Source organism: Pseudonaja textilis, chromosome 4 (genome assembly GCF_049901715.1).
Source record: "Pseudonaja textilis isolate UNSWEBS1 chromosome 4, rPseTex1.2, whole genome shotgun sequence".
NCBI classification, from domain to species: Eukaryota; Metazoa; Chordata; class Lepidosauria; order Squamata; family Elapidae; genus Pseudonaja; species Pseudonaja textilis.
In genome coordinates this window covers 88,832,704-88,852,471 of record NC_141993.1, presented here as the reverse complement: position 1 = coordinate 88,852,471, position 19,768 = coordinate 88,832,704, and the positions used below count along the sequence as shown (strand labels likewise).

The window sequence follows — 19,768 nt, the reverse complement described above, 5'->3', positions numbered from 1 at the left end:
TTTTTTCAAGCCTCTGGGGAGGCCGTAAAAGGCCTCAAACCAGCCGAAAGTCAGCTGTGAGGTGCAGTGCTGGTAAGGGGGCAGAAGAGGGTGGAGGGGAATTGCATGCGCATGTGCAGGGGGCCGCACGTTGCCTTCTGGGTGCTGGCAGCAAGCGCGCGAGTCCCAGCATGCACACAATTTTTGGCACAGGAGCCCAAAAAGGTTAGCCACCTCTGGTATAGGAGCTCCTGCTTGAGCAGGGGGCTGGACTAGAAGACCTCCAAGGTCCCTTTCAGCTCTATCCTGATTCTGAAACTTGTTATATGAATAAGGCGGTTATTAAAAGTGAATCTGGCTTGTCGGAAGGTCGCAAAAGGGGATCACATGACCCCAGGGACACGGCAACCATCGTAAACGTGAGTCGGTTGTCCAGCATCCGAATTCCGATCACCCGACCAGGGGGAATGCTGCAACGGTCGTTAAGTGTGAAAAACGGTTGTAAGTCACTGTTTCCATTGTCGTCGTAACTTTGAACAGTTGCTAAATGAATCATCGTTAAGTCGAGGACTACTCATAGGGGGAGTCCTTAACTTACCAGTTTTCGTTTACCGACCTTTTGAAGTTACAGCATCCCCGAAAGAAGCGACTTATGACCACTCCTCACATTTATGACTGCCACAACAGTCCCCAGGGTCACGGGATCAAAATCTGGGCGCTCTGCAACCAGCATGCCTTCACGACGGGTAAATATGTTCTGTGGTCACGTGATTGCGGGAAGCTGGATTCGTTTAACGACCGTGTCAACTCAAAAATATTTCTCTGAGTCGCCAGCAGAAAGGGAGTGGGGGGGGAGTAGTGCATTCCTTAAATGCTTTCATAGATAATTGCTAGGCGGCCAAAGCTTCTGGCGCGCAAGATTATTACTGGAGAGCAATGTGTCGTGCCCCTGTTGGAATCTGATTCTGAGGGAGAGATTGAACAGCTGACAGGGAATGGGAGTGTGGCTCCGGTGGTTGTGGAGTAAACTGGGGAAGGGCACTGTCCGGCTGGTCATTCAGAGGAAGACCCAGGCCCATCCCCTCTTCATCCTAAGCATGCAGAGAGGAACGGAGAAGGGAGCAACATGGGTTACAGGGCAGAAAAAGGCCCTGATTCCCTTCATTAGCTGCAGCTGGGAAAACAGGATAAAAAAGGTGTTTGCGCACAGCACCTTGCTGGAAGCAAAGCATGCATTATCTTTGTTTGTCAAGTCCTATCTGAGTTCTGGCATCCTCCCAAATATGTGTGTTCTGTTATCTTTTCAAGTCTGCAATTCCTTATCCTGCCCTGTCTCGTTAATTGCTGCAGCGTGGTTTGTGTTGGTTTTTATTTATAATTTAGATGTACTTTGGGTTCGGACTAAATTTCTTCCCTTTGAAAACTGTTCTTGGGAGAGTTTTGTCTCCAGCCGATGATAACTGGACATTGGAGGCCAAGTTGGAGGAATTAAAGGGACTTTACCTGCTTTTGTGACTTTGTTGCTTTTGTGCCACACCCTGGGTCATCACAGCATGATTGATGACTCATGGCTCTGGATGTGTCCCATTGGAGAATATACATCCAGGGGGCAGGGGAAGACCAGGGTCAAGGGTGAATTGAATGATGTGTCTCAGAGTCAGCTACACCCAGGTAGCAGAATAAATCTTTTTTTAAACTCTGAGAGACGCGGCAGAAGACTCATGATTTAAATGGGGGTAACTGCCAGAGCCCTGACAGTCTACATGTTTACTTCTCTTTTGTCGTGTTCTCATTGTACGCTAAATAAATAATATTTCTTAATCAAGCTTCTTAGGAAACAAAAGCAGGTCTGGTGGACACCAATCTATGTTCTTCTAAGCTTCTTGATTTTCGTTTACAGAGCAAAGATGACCCTACTTCGTGTCTGGGTGAAAACAACCTAGCAAACAGCATCTTTGAATTTTTTTCACAGCAGGCACAGAGAGACCACTTTGCATTGGGCACTGCTTTACATGGTAGCCTATCCTGACATTCAAGGTGAGAAGAAAGAAGAAAGTAGCAGAGACCCTGGGAAAATCCCCCCAAAAGTCTGCAGGAAAATTCCCCGCCCCGTTTTCCTACCGATCGATAGTTCTTTATTTGGGATCGCAGGACGCCGTCTCCAGCTCCGTTCTCAGGGGGAGAGGGAGGCTTTTGGAGGATTCGAATTACGATACTCCCAGGGGGCGGGTGGGTGAGTGGAAAACCAGGGCCAAGGGTGACCATGAATGATGTGCCTCAGAGTCGGCTGCACCCAGGCAGTGCGGACATGGTAACTCCCAATAAATCCTTTTGAAGTTTTCGGAAGTCTTTCGGAAGACTCAAGATTTAATTGGGGGGTAACTGCCAGAATCCTGACAAGTTCGCCGGCTCTGAGGCACATCATTCATTGTCACCCTGGTTTTCTGACGCCGTGATTCACTTAACGACTGTGGCAAAAAAAAGGACGTAAAATGGGGCAATCTAATATAACTGTCTTGCTTAGCCACACAAATTTTGGGTTCTGTTGTGGTCGCAAGTCAAAGGCTACCCGCTATAAACGCCGACTTCCTGACTGGCATCAAGGCCGTCCCTGATTCCTGCCTGTCAGTCAGAAAGAATTTTTTTAAAAAGCTGTCCTAGGATTTGTGGAGCAAAGCAACTATTCTGAGGGGAGCAGTAACAATTCTGGGGAGGGTGGAGGGGGTTGTTTTTGTTTTGCTTCTTCAGGATGGAGAGCTTGCAAATTGCTGAGCTGAGGGGTTCACAGCCCTGGTCCCCTCCCGACAGAACATGCACACGCGATGTCTTCGGGTTCAAGCAGCCCTTCGGCCCGTAAGGACAGGGAACCAAGCGCATGCCTGCAACCGCCCAGCCCTCCGCTCCCCGTAGCACGTACTTGATGCTGTCCGTGTGCGTTTTGTACTCCATGATGGTGTTGGGGGGAAGGTTGAGCACCCGCCGTAAGGTGTCCCGGATCCGGGCCGTGGTGGCCTGATCGCTGGCCGTCTTGTTCCATATGGAGATGATGTCCTCCTGCGGGGAGAACCGGTCAGGAAGATGATTAAAGAAGACAACGATGACCTGGGGGGCGGAGAATCTCTACAGATGTTGAGCTACGCAATTGGGGATGAACCCCCTTGGAATGGGGTGGGAGTAGGAATGGATTCCCAGAGTAAAAAAACGGCAGACTACAGGAACCATTTGCACCACTCAGTTGACCCTGAGGACACAGATAAACTTCCAAGTGGCCTTAACGACCCTCTAAAAGGATGCAAATGACCAGTTCTCTGCAAGGAGTATAAATCCTTCCATTCCCACCATCCAGTCAGAGCGGAAGAAGCTTCTTGGATGAGAAGTGAAATGTCTTCAAAGAAAAACTAAAAGTCCAGTTGTCTCTTAAAAAAAAAAAAGCACCATTGGGACTCCAAGCGGCCTCAACGACTCCCTAAAAGGATGCAAATGACCAGCTGTCTGCAAGGAATATAAATCCTTCCATTCCCCACCATCCTGTCAGAGCTGAAGAAGCTTCTCGGATGAGAAGCGAAATGTCTCCAAAAGCAAAAAACAAGAAAGTCCAGTTGCCTCCTGAAAAAGCACTTTTGGGACAGGACAGCACTGTGCTCAGATTGGCAGCCCTTTCCCAGTAACTTCCCAGCCGCTCACCTGGAAACGGACGGAGACAACGGCCCCGCAGATTTCTTCCCCCACCATAAATTGTTCTCCCAGCATCGCCAGAATGAGGTTCTCCCAGCACCGAGACGCGAGGCCCTTTCGCAGGCGGATAATCCACTTGCCCCCATTCTTGTTGGCATCGTCCTGGGAAGAGGGCGAGGAAGAGAATTAGGGGTCAAGCTAGCACAGGTTTGAGGGTTAAGGCTGCAGAGAGCACGGATGCTGCACTGATGGGGAGATCTGTGACAGAACTGTACAGTTGTAATTGCAGGAATGTTCCAATCTCGGGATGGCAAACCTCAGACAAAGAATGTTTCCAAGCAAATACAACTCAGGTAAACAAAGTCACGAATCTAAAGGAGGATTGGAGAGAGGAAGTCAACATATGTTAGGCTTTAACTCGGGGTGGGCAAACTTTTTGGCTTGGGGGCCTCATTGACTTTTAAAATTTGACAGCTGGTGTCGAAATGCCTGTCATTACAAGTCAAAATCAAATGAATGCAATCATTCAATCATTCACATCAAACCTTAATTCTGTACCAATCTTCGGCGGGCTGGATTAAAAAGACCAACGGGCCGGATGTGGCCCTCGGGCCGTAGTTTGCCCACCCCTGCTTTAACTAAAGATAATTAATTGTATGGATTACTGTGCTAAACAATAACAAAAGTTAAGCAGTAACCAAAGTTAACCAGTGATGGAGGATAATTAAAAATGTGTATAAATGCAAGACTAGACTCCAATAAAGATCATCATGATTCAGTTGTTCATGATCAAACACCTCGACTGCCTTGTCATTACAACACAAAACAAGGCAATTCTTCTGACGGAGGGCAGGACAAGAAACAATGGATGGAAACTAATCCAGGAGAGGGGCAACCTGGAATTAAGGAGAAACTTCCTAACAGTGAGGATAACTAACCAGTGGAACAGCTGGCCACCAGAAATTGTGGCTGTTCCATCATTGGAGGTTTTTAAGAAGAGACTGGACATCCTCTAGTCTGGAACGGTATAGGGCAGTGGTGGCTAACCTTTTGGGACTCCTGTGCCAAAAATTATGCACGTGCTTGCACGACCACATTTGTGCCAGCACCTAGAAGGCAATGTGCACGCAATCCTCATCCACCCATCCCCCACCACTCCCTTACCTGTAATGCGCCTCACAGTTGATTTTCAGCCGGTTTGAGACCTTTTTCGGTCTTCCAGAGGCTTGAGGAAGGCTTCTGCAGGCTTTGCAGGCTGAAAACTAGGCCCATTGTCACTTCCGGTATTTCCAGAAAAACAGGAAGTGATGAAATGGGCCTGCAGAATGAAAGCCTGCAGAAGCCTTCCTCAAGCCTCTGGAAGGCCAAAAAGGCCTCCAACCAGCCAAAAATCAGCTGTGAAGCCCGTGCATGCGTATTGAGGTAAGTCTGTCTGCAGCTCACGTGGTGGCACAAATGGCTCTGCATGCCACCTGTGGCACAGGTGCCATAGGTTCGCCATCACAGGTATAGGGTCACCTGCTTGAACAGGGGGCTGGACTAGAAGACCTCCAAGGCCCCTTCCAGCTCATTCACTCTATTCTATTCCTCAACAGAAGAAGAAATGTCTATTCCCTCGTTTGCAAACTTGACATGTGAAAGAGGGCGGCAGTTCCAATAAACAGTACCAGTTTATGGAGAGCCAGTTTGGTGCAGCCGTTTTAAGATGCTGGCTGAGAAACCCGGAGACCGTGACTCCTAGTGCCGTTTTAGGCACAAAAACCGGCTGGGTGACTGTGGGCCAATCCCTCAGAGAGGGTGAATTCTAGTCCTGCCTTAGGCACAAAACCCAAGCTGGATGATTTGGGGCTCATCACCAGGAGATGGTGACTTCTAGTTCTGCTTCAAGCATAAAAGCTGACGGGATCATCGTGGGCCAGTCGCTAGGAGATGGTGAATTCTAGTCCTGCCTTAGGCACGAAACCCAAGCTGGGTGATTTGGGGCTCATCACCAGGAGATGGTGACTTCTAGTTCTGCTTCAGGCATAAAAGCTGACGGGATCATCGTGGGCCAGTCGCTAAGAGATGGTGAATTCTAGTCCTGCTTTAGCATGAAAGCTGGCAGGGTGACTATGGCCCAATCACTTGGAGATGCCGAGTTCTAGTCCTGCCTTCAGAATGAAAGCCGGCTGGGTGACTTTGGCCCAATCACTAGGAGCTGGTGAATTCTAGTCCTGTCTTGGGTATGAAAGTCGGCTGGGTGACTTTGGGCCAGTCTTCCTCTCTCAGCTCAATTGACTTCACTGGGTTGTTGTTGTGGGGAAAATAGGAGTATTGGGTATGTCCGCCATCTTGAGTTACATATAAAGTGATAAAGATAGATGAAAGATCTAATGAATAAATAATTTTTAGGCCAGAGCATTCTGTACTAATATAGTATCTCTCCCTAACAGGATTGCTGGCCAAAGGTTCCCCTTCTACAAAACAACTGGTGAAAAATAGATGCACGAGGACAGTGAGAACATCCCGACAGACTACAGAATGTTAAACCTGGGTTTGAGCCCAGCTTCCTTCCACAGTAGAAATGTCAGTCCCGGGAAAGCCTTACTAAGCAAACCTCACCACCTATTATGGCCCGACAGCCGACAGCAGAGCTGGCAGCAGACTCGGACAGTGAGGAGATTGGGGTCTGGTGAGGGCTTTGCATCGGAGGCAGAGATGGGGCCACAACCGTCCGACAGTTACCAGCTGCCTTCGGAGTCGGGGATCAGTGGGGAAGAAGAACAGCTGGAGCCTGTTCCCAATGTGCACATGAGCAGAACTGCCAGGAGAAGGGAAGAGTTAAGGAACAAGGGTCGATTCGGGAGTAAAGGCACAGGTGGACAGTGAATGGCCCCTCCCATAGGGAATAAAGAGGAGTGAAAGGGGAGGAGACAATTAGTTCAATTCATTAAGAGTAAAGATCTGTTCCTGATTTCTTGCCAAGTAACTGCTGCTACAGCGTGGCATTTGGAAGCTATCGGCCTGGCAATTCTCCCAGCCTGATAAAGGTCTGTAATTGTCAAATCTCACGAAAGACTGTTTACCAGGACTTTGCTGGAGAGGAATTGCCCCTTCACCTAAATAAAAGGGTTTTTTTTTTTCGGGACGAGGAGTCGGCTTCATGCACCACTGACTTTAAAACCAGGCTCAGACTCACCTCCCACATGGGCTTAATTCCTTCTTTGAAAAGATGGAAGTCGCTGTGGCCTGTCAGGTCCCCAGGACGGACCATATGGCTGTAAAACCGCCAGAACTGTTCCACCTGGAAGACATTCATTTATATATTTATTTAGTGTACGGCACATCACACCCATGGACTTGCAAGAGATACAGGGAGCCCTTGACAAAGGCGTCTTCAATTGGCTTATGCTAAACTAGCGTAAAAGCAAGCATTTAGTCATCCTTTGTTCACTGATATACAATTTCCGCTTGTTTGGCTGCCCATCGGAATATGTTTCTGGGCAGCTAACAAGGATTCAGACCACAAACAGTTAAACCAGGACTCCCTTGGCCTACCAGAGGAGGGGGGCGGGAAACACAATACAAGTAATCCTTGACTTACAACTGCAATTGAGCCCAACATTTCTGTTGCCAAGGACGACGGTTGTTAAGTCTTTAACAAAATGAAATTCAGCGTAGAGAAAAGTCAAGTCCTACACTTAGGCAAGGAAAACCCAAAGGACACATACAGACTGGGTGAAACCAGGCTCAATAGCAGGAACTGTGAGAGGGATCTTGGAGTCTTAGTGGACAACCAGCTAAATAGGAGCCAGCTGTGTGCAGCAGCATCCAAAAAAGCTAATGCAATCCTAAATTGCATTAACGGAAGGATACAATCGAGATCAAGGGAGGTACTAAGGCCACTCTATAAAGCCTTAGTAAGACTACACCTAGGGTACTGCAACCAGTTTTGCTCACCACATTATAAAAAAGATGTTGAGACTCTAGAAAGAGTGCAGAGAAGAGCAACCAGGATGATGAGGGGACTGGAGGCTCAAACATATGAAGAACGGTTGCAGGATCCGGGCCTGGCTAGTCTGGTGAAGAGAAGGACCAGGGGAGACAGGAGAGCATCTTCCAATATTTGAGGGGCTGCCACAGAGAGGAGGAAGGGGTCAAGATATTTTCTAAAGCACCCGAAGGCCAGACAAGAAATAATGGATGGAAACTGAACAAGGAGAAATTCAACCTGGAAATAAGGAGAAACTTTCTGACAGGGAGAACAATCAACCCATGGAACAGAAGTTGCCTTCGGAAGTTGTGGGTGTGCCATCACTTGAGACCTTCAAGAAGAGACTGGACTGCCATTTGTCAGAAATGGTGTAGGGTCTCCTAGGCAGGGGGTTGGACTAGATGACCTATAAGGTCCCTTCCCTTCCAACTCTGATTATCTATTATCTGTAACCTGAAGTCAGTTTTGCCCCCTTTTACGACCTTTCCTGCCACAGCTGTTAAGTGAATCACTGCAGCTATTCAGTTCGCAACAATGAATCCGGCTTCCCCGTTGGGACTTTGCTTGTCAGAACGTCGCAAAAGGGGATCGCGTGACCTCCCGGTCATAAACGTGAGTCGGTTGCTAAGCGTCTGAATTTGGATCACATGACCATAGGATGATCCTGTGATGGGTGTAAGTGTGAAAAACGGTCGTAAGCCACTTTTTTCCAGCACCCTTGTACCTTCAAAAGGTCACTCAAAATTTCTGTTGCTAAGCGAGACAGCTGCTGAGTGGGTATTAGCCCCATTTTGAGACCTTTCTTCTCACAGTTGTTAAGTGAATTGCTGCAGTTGGTAAGTTAATACGGGTAGTCCTTGACTTACAACATTTCGTTTAGCGATCGCTCAAGGTTACAACGGCACTGAAAAATGACTGTTTTTCACATTTACAACCGTTATAGCATCCTGAGGCCATGTGATCAAAATTCGGTCACTTGGCAACTGACTCATATTTATGACGGCCGCAGCATCTCAGGGATCCCTTTTAGTGACCTCCTGACAAGCAAAGTCAATGGGGAAGCAAGATTCGCTTAACAACCAGGTTACCAACTTAACAATGGCAATGATTCATTTGGTGGCTAGGAAGGTCGTAAAATGGGGCAAAGCTCCCTTTAACAAAGACCTCACTAACAGAAACTTTGGCTTTAATTGTGAGTTGTAAGTCGAGGACGCTCTTATTTATTTGTCTTCATTTTTGTTATCAGCTAATGTGATGATTTAAAAAAAAAATCTAATCAGTTTACATGGTCAGAGAGAGAAAGAGAAATTTAAAAATCAAGCCAATATACGCAACTCATATCATGACCAAAAGTTACTGACTTAAGATAATCAAAGAGGAATTTGTATTATATTTATTTTATCTTATCATTCTATGCTATTCTATTCCTTTTCTATATTCTATTCTGTTCTATTCTGTTCTATGCTATTCCATTCATTTTTTATTTCTCTTCTTCTTTCTATTCTAGTCTGTTTTACATTTTCTTTTCTAGTCTAGTCTAGTCTAGTTAGTCTAGTCTAGTCTAGTCTAGTCTAGTCTAGTCTGTTTTACATTCTATTCTATTCTATTCTATTCTATTCTATTCTATTCTATTCTATTCTATTCTATTCTATTCTATTCTGTTTTACATTCTATGTTCTATTCTATTTTATTCAGCCTTCCATCTTTCCGAGGTGAGTAAAATGAGGACCTAGACTGTTGGGGGTAATATGCTGACTCTGTAAATTGCTTAGAGAGGGCTGGAAAGCACTATATATATACATCTAAGTGCTATTATTACAGACCCCTCACATCCTGGACATAAACTGTTTCAACTCCTACCCTCAAAATGACGCTATAGAGCACTGCACACCAGAACTAGGCACAAGGGGAGTTTTTTCCCCGAAAGCCATTACTCTGTTAAACAAGTAATTCCCTCAATACTGTTCAACTATTAAAAGTCTACACTACTCTTACTGTTAATCTGCTCATCACTCCTTATCACTCATCCCCTCCCACTTGTCATTGTAGGACTGTAACTTTGTCGCTTGTATCCTTACGATTTATATGGACTGTTTCCTAGTATGATTTGATTGCTGATTGTACCCTGTGACTATCATTAAGTGTTGTACCTGATGATTCTTAATTGTATACGAATGTATTTTTTCTTTTATGTATACTGAGAGTATTTACACCAAGACAAATTCCTTGTGTGTCCAATCACACACTTGGCCAATAAAGAATTCTATTCTATTCTATTCTATTCTATTCTATTCTATTCTATTCTATTCTATTCTATTCTATTCTACTCTTTTACTGGGTTTAAAGATTAAAACAGTCCAAGAAAAAACAAAAACAAAATCAACATCATCATCATTATTATACAACCCACATAAAACACTGGAAATTAATCAGCTGTTAACTGCCGTCCCGTTCTACAAAGTATCACAGAAAATCTGGCTGCATTAAACAACGATTCTGTTATCCCAGTCGGACAAAAAAGATAACAGATGCTGAATTCATCTGGTTTCGTAAGCGTCGCCATCCATCTATGATAAGAATCCCCATAAAAATCCCAATACGGCTGGTTGACTGAACCGTTTATCTCCACACAATTCTGGTTCTGTAAGCAGCTACACCACCTTCCTGGATCTGCCTTCTGGAATTTTCCACGGTTAATATATCAAAATATGGTACAGTTCGTCCTTGACTTAACAACCATTCACTTAGCCACTTTTCAAAGTTACAAAGGCAATGGGAAAAAAAGTGACTTATTGTTCTGGCCCACGCCCTTTTCCAACAAATCAAACACAATCTAAGAGGAACAGAAACCTTGTAATGCCACGATATTAAAAAAGAGGTTGAGACTCTGGGAAGAGTGCAGAGAAGAGCAACAAAGACGATTAGGGGACTGGAGGCTGAAATACATGAAGAATGATGTGCAGGAATTGGCTAGGGCTAGTTCGGGTGTCAGCAACCTGCAGCTCTGGAGCCGCATGCAGCTCTTTGGGCCCTCTGCTGTGGCTCACTGTTGGGCGATCCCACCACTGGCTGGCCCCGCCCCTCACCCTTCCCTCCCGGTCCCTTCTCGCCTGGCTTGAGAAGGTAAAACACAAAAAACAGAAATGAGAGGGAGGGAGGGAGAGAGAGGGAGAGAGAAAGAGAGAGAGAGAGAGAGAGAGAGAAACATTTCCCACAGAAAACACCGCGAACCACAAAACCTGAGCAGGCGTGTCAGGGGGAGTCATGTGACTGAATGGGAGTGACATTGAGTTGGCCACGCCCACCCAGAGTTTGAGGCTCCCGGTGTTTTCTTTTCTGTGGGAAACGGGCCCAAATAGCTTTTTGAGTGTTTAAGGTTGCAGACCCCTGGGCTAGTTTAAGGAAAAGAAGGACTAGGGGGTGACATGATAGCAGCCTTCCGGTATTAGAGGGGTGGCCACGAAGAAGAGCGGGTAACCTATTTTTCAAAGCACCTGAACGCAGAAGAAGCAGCAATGGAAGGATCAAGAATCAAGGAGAGAAGAAACCTGGAACTAAGGAGAAATTTCCTCACGGAACAATTACTCAGGGGAACGACTTGCTTGCGTCCAGAAGTTGTGAATACTCCAACACTGGAAGTTTTTGAGAAGAGATTGAGTAACCATTTGTCTGAAATGGTATGGAGCAGTGGTTCCCAAAGTGAGCGGTACCGCCATCCCTAAGGCGGTGGGATGCCTTGGGGGGGGTGCTGAGAGGCAAGGGGGCTGGTAGGGGGGGCGCTGGAGGTGAGCGGCAGGGCACGATTCAGGGGTGAGAAAAAAAAATCCCGCCACCGCCGCGTTCGAGGTGAGGCCCCACAGGATCACCCCGTTGAGCCCCTTGCACCGGAGGCACCTGCCCAAGCAAGTCCGAAGGGAGCAGTGTACGAAGTCAATGGGGTGAGCCTGAGAGAGGGAAAGAGAGAGGGAGAGAGAGAAGGAAGGAAGAGAAAGAGAAAAGGGAAAGAAAGGAAAAGGGACAAAGAGGGGGGGATGGAAGGAAGGGACAGAAAGAAAAAGAAATAAAGGAAGGAGGGAGGGAGGAGAAAGATAATGAGATATCTATTCTAGTCCAATCACCTGCTCCAGCAGGGTTAAAAGGGAGTGTGTGTCTGTGTGTGCGTGTGTGTGTCTGTGTTCTCCTTGTAATTTACCAGTACATTTTGGTTTTGCCTTCTTCAGAATTGGCACTGTAATACATTGGGGAAAAGTAATTTTTTAGGGTGGAGGTCTGGTCCAATGGATCCCGTTTAAAGCCTCAACAAAATGTGAGAGCTTCCTGATAGTCTTGGCCATGTTTCGTCCACAAAACCTTTAATTACAGAAGCCAAAGATGTTTTAATGCGCAGGCAAAGATGCTGGCAAAGATGTTTCAATGTGGAAAAGGGCCTCTAAACTAGGCCTCATTTCAAGCTGATGCGTGTATAAGTGCATATGTGTGTGCATGGCTGTCAAAACACTAAAAACAGGTCAAGTAGTTCTGGGGAGGCCAGTCATAAATTAGAACACTTGCTCAGCAACCGGCCATTGAGTGAGGATCACTTGTATTTGGTTTGCCAGTCACCAAACCACGCCCACCCAGTCACGTGACCAGCAAGCCATGCCAACAGTCATGGGACCAGCAAGCCACGCCCATCCAGTCAAGTGAGCAGCAAGCTACACCCACCCAGTCACGTGACCAACAAGCCACGCCAACAGTCACGTGACCAGCAAGCCTTGCCCGCCCAGTCACGCTACCAGCAAACCACACCCTCAAATTAGGCCACGCCCACAGAAATTTGAATCCCACCCCTGGGTGGGGGGCATTGAGGATGAGTTTGTAGCACCAGGGGGGCAGTGGACTGGAAAAGTTTGGGAACCACTGCTATAGAGTTTCCTGCTTGTGCAGGGGGGTTGGACTAAAACAACGGCCACTAACCAGTGATCACCAAAATGTTGGTGGTCCAGCGAAAAATTATTTTGCATTTTTTACACTGCACTAAATACTATTTATTCTGTTTTAAAAATTCATGTTTGTGGTCCATGGGGGTTTTAAATTATGAATTTAGTGGTCTCTGAGGTCCGAAAGGTGGGTGACCCCTGGACTAGAAGATGACCAAGGTTGTTTGCAACTCTGTTATTCCGTTATTCTGAAACCCAAACACTTCCTAAAAGAAGGAAAAATGGGAGAAATCGAAAGAGTCCAGCAGAGGTGTGTGTGTGTGTGTGTGTGTGTGTGTGTGTGTGTGTGTGTGTATGGCATTCGGCTTTGCTCAGGTATTTTCCCACGTCATAGTAGTTGTGCTTTTAAAGTTGTAGCGACGTTTCAGCAGAATCTCATCTGCCATCATCAGGCTTCTGTATAGTGTTCATCTGTGAGTCAATGGGACGCATCCATAGCCAAGAGTCATCAATCATGCTCTCCAGTAATAATCTTGCATGCCAACAGTTTCGGCTGCCAAGGCGATTATCTGAGGCATTTAAGGAATGCACAGTTTCCCCCCCACTCCCTTTCTGCTGGCAACTAAAAAGACCAAAGGAGGTTTTTTTTTTCCTAGTTGACACTGATTATATACAGTAGGGCTGAGAGGTCGTGGAAAAGTGCAAATTGGTTGGGCACCCCGCAGAAACATTTGTCAGCTATCATAAAAATGGTAAGGCAACAAATACAACTCGGATGAAAGCAGGTTTTACCCATCGATTTAACCTTCCTTTACAAAATAAAACTTGAGCATCTTGCGCAGATCAAACCCCATAAAAGCTGCAGACAATGGAGAAACACTGAAGAAGTGCCTTTTAATAAAAATTATAGTTTGTTGGAAAAGGTGCTACCCGACTCCTGTTTTGTTTTTTGCTTTTTTTGCAGGCTAACAGGTCTCTCCTTCTATTATCTCTGTAGTAAGAGGAGAAACCCTTTTGCAATTAGAGGAAATACCAGAAGTGATGAAATGGGCCTATTTTACAGCCTGCAAAGGCTGCAGAGGCTTCCCTCAACCCTCTGGCAGGCCGAAAAAGGCCTCAAACATGCCGAAAATCATCTGGGAGGCGCAGTGCAGGTAAGGGGGTGATGGCGGGGGAAATCATGCGTGCATGCACACGTGGTGGGGGAGGCGTGTGCGCAATGCCTTCTGGGTGCTGGCATGCGAGTACTAGCGCACAAGCGCGCACATAATTTTTGGCACAGGACCCCCAAAAAGGTTAGCCACTGCTGGACTATATACCCAGTTCCTGAAACCGTTCTTCGTATGTTTTAGCCTCCAATTCCCTAATCCTCTTTGTTGCTGTTCTCTGCACTCTTTCTAGAGTCTCGACCTCTTTTTTACACCGTGGTGACCGAAACAATCACAGCATTTCTCTTAATTTTTTTTCCCCTTGGGATGGCTATCCCATCCACTCATGCTTCGTCGGAACCACGCAGCCGAAATGCACTCACAGAGGCAAAAGTGCCAATTTGCTTGATGTTCTGTTCATAACTCTGGGAGCTGGTGGGTCTCCCCGGTGTCCGTCGGGAGTACCAGAAGGTGTAGTTATACTGCAGAGGGTGCTCAGCTGGTCCTGGAACTGCAGCCTGTTGGGTGAAATTTCAAACGCTCATTTTTATCCCGACGCCTTTCTCTAAAAGAGACATTCGTAGCATTTAGCAACCTGGCTTGTTCCTGCCAGCCCAGAACAGTTTCAGTTTTTTATTTTGTTCCTGAAATTCCATCTCTCTTCATAGCTCGAAACAGACCATTAGTTTGCCAGAAATGGACTATACTTCCAAGGCGGAGATTAGCGGCACTCGCTGCTTCGCTGGAGTTTCTCCAAATTGGCAAAAGAGAGGTGATTTTGTGTTCCTTAAAAGCGGCTCGTTGCACAAGGCCGCTGCCTACATGCCTTGACGTGCCCCTGGTTGGAGGAGAACAGCTCTTAAATGAAAACAACCTTGTGAGGCAACGAGGAATTTGTTTCCCTCTCTTGGCAAAGGGAGCAGATGGGATTGACTTGGTCTGACAAGCGCCACAGAAGGTTTCTAAGCAAACCACGGTAACCGCTCGTTTTTTTAGATTTCCTGACTAGGCGAAGTCGGAAGTACAGTTCCCAACTAATAAAGGGGGAATCAAAAATAGCAAAATAGCACTTAAGATTTAACGTGTTTCCCTGAAAATAAGACCCTGTGTTATAATTGTTTTGCCACCCAAAAAGGCACCGGGTCTTATTTTCAGGGGATGTCATCCACTGACTAACCTCACTTGTGCACGTCGCCCGCCCAGCCTCCTTTTCGCTGTCAGAGGCCTTCAGGGGCTTCTTCTTCTGCAGCCGGCAAGGCTTTTCTGATGGCCTCTGCAGCTGATAATAGAGCTCTGGATCGATCCAGAGCTTTGTTATCACCTACAGAGGCCTTCAGGAAAGCCTTGCCAACCTTGCTGGCTGCAGAAGAAATGGGCTGGCAAGGCAGGTGTTGGCGTGTGCGAGGCCTGGCTACAACTGTCCAAAGGTAAGTAGCAGAGCAACTCCACCCCGCATCCCCACCCTGGCTTAATTTTTACCCGTTCATTCTAAAGTGGGTGGGATCTTAATTAGGGCTTATTTGGGGGGTAGGGCTTATATGAGACACATGTGTAAAAAAAAATCAAGCTAGGACTTATTTTCAGGATAGGTTGTATTTTCAGGGAAAGTGTATATACCACTTCACCGTGCTTCACAGCCCTCTCTAAGCAGTTTACGGAGTCAGCATACTGACCCCAACAATCTGGGTCCCCATTTTACCGACCTCGGAAGGATGGAAGGCTGAATTAAGCTTGAGCTGGTCAGGACTGAACTTCTGGCAGTGAACAGAGTTAGCCTGCAATAGCAATAAGCACTTAGACTTATATACCGCTTCCCAGTACTTTTACAGCCCTCTCTAGGTGGCTCATAGAGTCAGCCTCTTGCCCCCAACAATCTGGCTCCTCATTTTACTGATCTTGGAAGGACGGAAGGCTGAGTCAACCTTGAGCCTGGTGAGATTCGAATTGCCAAATTGCAGGCAGCCGGCAGTAAGCAGAAGTAGCCTGCAGTATTACACTCTAACCACTGCGCCGGAAGGGATGGAAGGCAGAGCCAACCTGGAGCCGGTCAGGATCGAACTCCTGGCAATTGGCAGAGTCCGCCTGCCATGCTGCATCCTGACTACTGTGCCACCATGGCTCAAGGTCCGTTTTACATTCTTTCCCAAAACCGAGGCAAAGTGAAAGCTCCTGGAAAGAAGCCTTCAGACAAGGAAAGTTTCCTTTCTCCCCCATGATAATGGCTTTTTTGAAGAAACGTCCCCTTAAAAATCCGAAATCCTATCTTCCCTGCACTGCTCAACAAATAGCTATCTCGATAGTGATGGGGTTTTGAGTTTGAATCGGTCCCTGTGGTTCGTTTCTGCAGCCTTGTCACCCTTCCCACCCTGTTACAAAGACTAAAGGTTAAGATTTCTCTCCCTGCAAAGTGTCCGGCTCCTCCTGTTCTAGTTGCTCTGATTTGGGTGTTCTTGACCTACGATCACAAAGGAGCCCAAAATTTCCGTTTGCTAAGCAAGACGGCCGTTCAGTGAGTTTGGGTCCATTTTGCGACCTTTCTTGGCATGGTTCTTAAGTGAAGTGAATCTGGCTTCCCCGTTGACTTTGCTGGGTTGAAAAGAGCGTAAAAGGTGATGACATAATTCCAGGATTCTGCAGCCGTCACAAATACATGTCAGTTGACAAGCGTCTGAGTTGGGATAACAGGATCATGGGGATCCCAAAGGTGCTTTTTGAAAAAGCGACTTGGGCTTTGTTTTTTTCTTGAAGACAATTCGTTTCAAGTTTCTGGGTGTTACCCTAAAAGGGGACCTGACCTGGGGGTGCTAACATTGGAGCCCCGGTCAAAAGGGCCCAACAGAGATTATACCACCTGAGGTTTCTCAGAAAACAACAACTGTGAATGAAAAACTGCTGGTGACCTTCTACTGCTGCACCATAGAGAGTATCTTAACTTACTGCATCTCTGTATGGTTTGCCAATTGCACAGCGGCAGAGAGGAAAGCGCTCCAGAGGGTTAATGTCATTGCCCAGAAGATCATGGGTTGCCCTCTCCCCTCTTTGGAAGAGGCTTTAGAGCTCCCGCTGCCTTAAGAAAGTTCAAAACATTCTCCAAGATCCATCTCATCCTGGGAACCCTTTTTTTGAACTATTACCACCTGGCAGACGGTACAAAATAATAAAAACCAGGACAAATAGGCTGAAAAACAGCATCTATCCCAGGGCAGTAGCTCTTTTGAATTTTACTGTCGAGTGTAGCGTTGGTGCGATGTTGGGGGTTTTCAATTCAATGTGTGGAGTGTGAAGGATGTGTGTTTGTGTTGATTTTCATGGTCATGATGTGCCCTGAAGATGGTGTTTGATTTCGTTGTACGAGGTGCAAGGATGATCAAGTAACTAAACTAAAAAAAACTCTCATCCAAGAAGCTTCGTCAGTTCTGACTTTTTTGGTTGGGTTCAGAACTGAAGAAGCTTCTCTGAGGAGAAGTGAAAGGTCTTCAAAGAAAAACAAAGAAAATCCAGCTTGCCTTTTGAAAGTGACCTGGAACGACTGAGACTCTCCATAGGCACCGGTCAGGGGAATATTGCAACGGTCGTTAAGTGGCGAAAAAAAACGATCATTTTTCAGTGCCACTGTAACTTTGAACAGCCAAGTGTTCAGTGAATGGTTGTAAGTCCCTGAGATCACAGGGCCAAATTTCAGACGCTTGGCAACTGACTCATATATATGACGGTTCCAGTGTCCAAGAGTCTTTTGCGACCTTCTGGCAAGCAAAGTCAATGGGGAAACCAGGTTCACTTAACAACCATGTTACTAACTTAACCACTGCAGTGATTCACTTTACAACAGTGGCAAGGAAGGTCACACAAAATGGGGACAAAACTCACTTACCAACCATCTCACTTAGGAACAGAAATGTTGGGTTCAAATGTAAGTCGAGGACTCCCTGTATTTTGCCCACGGTTGACGGAGGCCCGTCGAAGTGTTTTAGCTGAAGCTCCTCCAAATCCCTGACTACGATCCGGGAGCTGGTTAGAAGGACTGAGGGTTGCAAATTCCCACTGATCTGGAGGGCGCCAGCTTGAAGGAGGAGGATCATTCTCTGAGAACTACTCCAGCAGGTGCTTCGATCTAGTCTCTAGAGAGAAGAAAGGGACATACCTTCCTCTTGGTGCTGTTCTGGCTTTTGTCTTTATCGTTTTTTTCCTTCTCACCATCTTTCTGTGTGCTGTTCTCTTCATTCTGGTCATGATCACCACTGTCGTCATCCTTCAGACTAGCAAAAAAAGAAAAGGAAAGAAAAGGAAAGAAAGAAAAAAGAAGCAGTTTGAAAGCAAGAAGTCCCGCTTCTGCTTTGAGATTAATTAAAAAAAAAAAAAAGCCTTCGTGACTCTGAGTTCAGACTAAGGGTGGTTGAATAAGCTGCAGGAGGTTTACCATCCTGTGTCACTTGGTTGGCAAAAAAAATAAATAAAAATTGAACAAATATATGCGTTCCGGTGATACGCAGAGTCAAAGCCAAAAAAATAATAGCTTTGCCTGGTGGCCTTAAGGTATTTTTCTTTGTAAAACAAAAACAAAAAAGGATTCCTGAATTGCACTAGAGGGCTTGTCATCATACCCAGTGGGAAAGCACCAAGTCCTGTTTGTTTTTCAAACTTTTCGGTCAAATTATTTCCCAAACATCAGGACTTAATCAATGCCACTGCGGTGAGAAACTGTAGATGTTCCCACGGCAGAGAGAATTAAGTTCACCAGCCTCTCAGCAATAATTTAGCTATCTGTCTCAAGTTTATCCAAGGCTGCGGCTTCTTTCTTTTTCTCTAAGTGCAGGAGAAAGAGATGAATGTGAAATACAGAGGAACAATCGTTTGTTTTTTTTAGAAACCTTCTTTTCTGGACTAAGCAGAATTTCTTTCCCCCTGGATACATCAGTGTTTTTATTTTATTCCAAGACAAGAAAATACCCATCACCGTGAGGGAGAGGTGGAGGGGAGAGGAAGGAGAGATTATTTTAGCATAATTTCCATTTTTTTAAAAAAATTACAAGCGTGGGCCGAAGCATTTGTTGCAAGACGTTAAATTTCATACAGGTGACAATTACATGCCCGAATGAATGGTGGGGTGAAAAGGGAAGAAAAAAAAAACAGCTCGGTTTTGAATCTCTACTCAGTGAAAGCTTTTTCACTGACCTTCGTAACTTACCTAACAGGACTTTGAGAATGACAAGGGGGACTATATGTCCTGTATTGAGAAAAACAAGAAGAGTGAATGACAATCATAGTTTCTGTGCAAGAAGAGTTTATTCAAAGTCACTGTCGGAGAGCTAAACTAATTTATTCCCACAATTCTGACAAGCGGAGTTAAACGCCGGAGATTGGCCTTCATGGAGAGACAAATTATTCCATCTAAGCCTCCCTTTTCTCCCTCTCTCCTTCCCAGGACTCTACGGCTGGACCTGAGAAAGCAAACTGAGCTGTAACCATAAATTGGTTACTTAACATGGTTAAGTTAAAAAGGTGGTTTTAGCAATAGCAAGAAGACTTAGACACCGCTTTAGAGGGCTTTACAGCCCTCTCTAAGCCAGGGGTCTCCAACCTTGGCAACTTTAAGCCTGGCTGGGGAATTCTGGGAATTGAAGTCCGCCAGGCTTAAAATTGCCAAGGTTGGAGACCTCTGCTCTAAGCTGTTCACAGAGTCAGCCTCTTGCCCCCAACAATCTGGGTCCTCATTTTACTGACCTCAGAAGGATGGAAGGCTGAGTCAACCTTGAGCTGGTCAGGATCAAACTTCAGACTGTGGGCAGAGTTAGCTTGCAATACTGCATTCTAACCACTGTTCCACCATGGGAGGGAGGGAGGGAGGGAGGGAGGGAGGGAGGGAAGGAAGGAAGGAAGGAAGGAAGGAAGGAAGGAAGGAAGGAAGGAAGGAAGGAAGGAAGGAAGGAAGGAAGGAAGGGCAATATCACTTATATAACTCTTCACAGTGCTTTTACAGGCCTCTCTCTAAGTGGTTTACAGAGTCAGCCTCTTGCCCCCAACAATTCTGGGTCCTCATTTTACCCACTTCGCAAGGACGGAAGGCTGAGTCAACC

General features: G+C 46.2%; 1 protein-coding gene across 4 annotated transcripts in view; it reads right to left on the bottom strand.

Annotated features, from left to right (window-relative positions):
• Window positions 1-19,768, bottom strand: part of EIF4E2 (eukaryotic translation initiation factor 4E family member 2) — a 47,139-nt gene that overhangs the window by 21,775 nt on the left and 5,596 nt on the right. For 2 of the 4 annotated variants that reach the window (XM_087933668.1, XM_087933669.1), the window contains exons 2-7: window positions 18,880-18,918; window positions 17,836-17,950; window positions 14,078-14,212; window positions 6,833-6,937; window positions 3,664-3,816; window positions 2,897-3,033 (exon numbers count right to left, since the gene is read on the bottom strand). In XM_087933668.1, coding sequence (XP_087789794.1) covers window positions 2,897-3,033; window positions 3,664-3,816; window positions 6,833-6,937; window positions 14,078-14,212; window positions 17,836-17,950; window positions 18,880-18,918 — 684 coding nt within the window. The remainder of the gene's footprint in view (window positions 1-2,896; window positions 3,034-3,663; window positions 3,817-6,832; window positions 6,938-14,077; window positions 14,213-17,835; window positions 17,951-18,879; window positions 18,919-19,768) is intronic. The other 2 variants (XM_087933670.1, XM_087933671.1) reach the window with 1 other exon arrangement.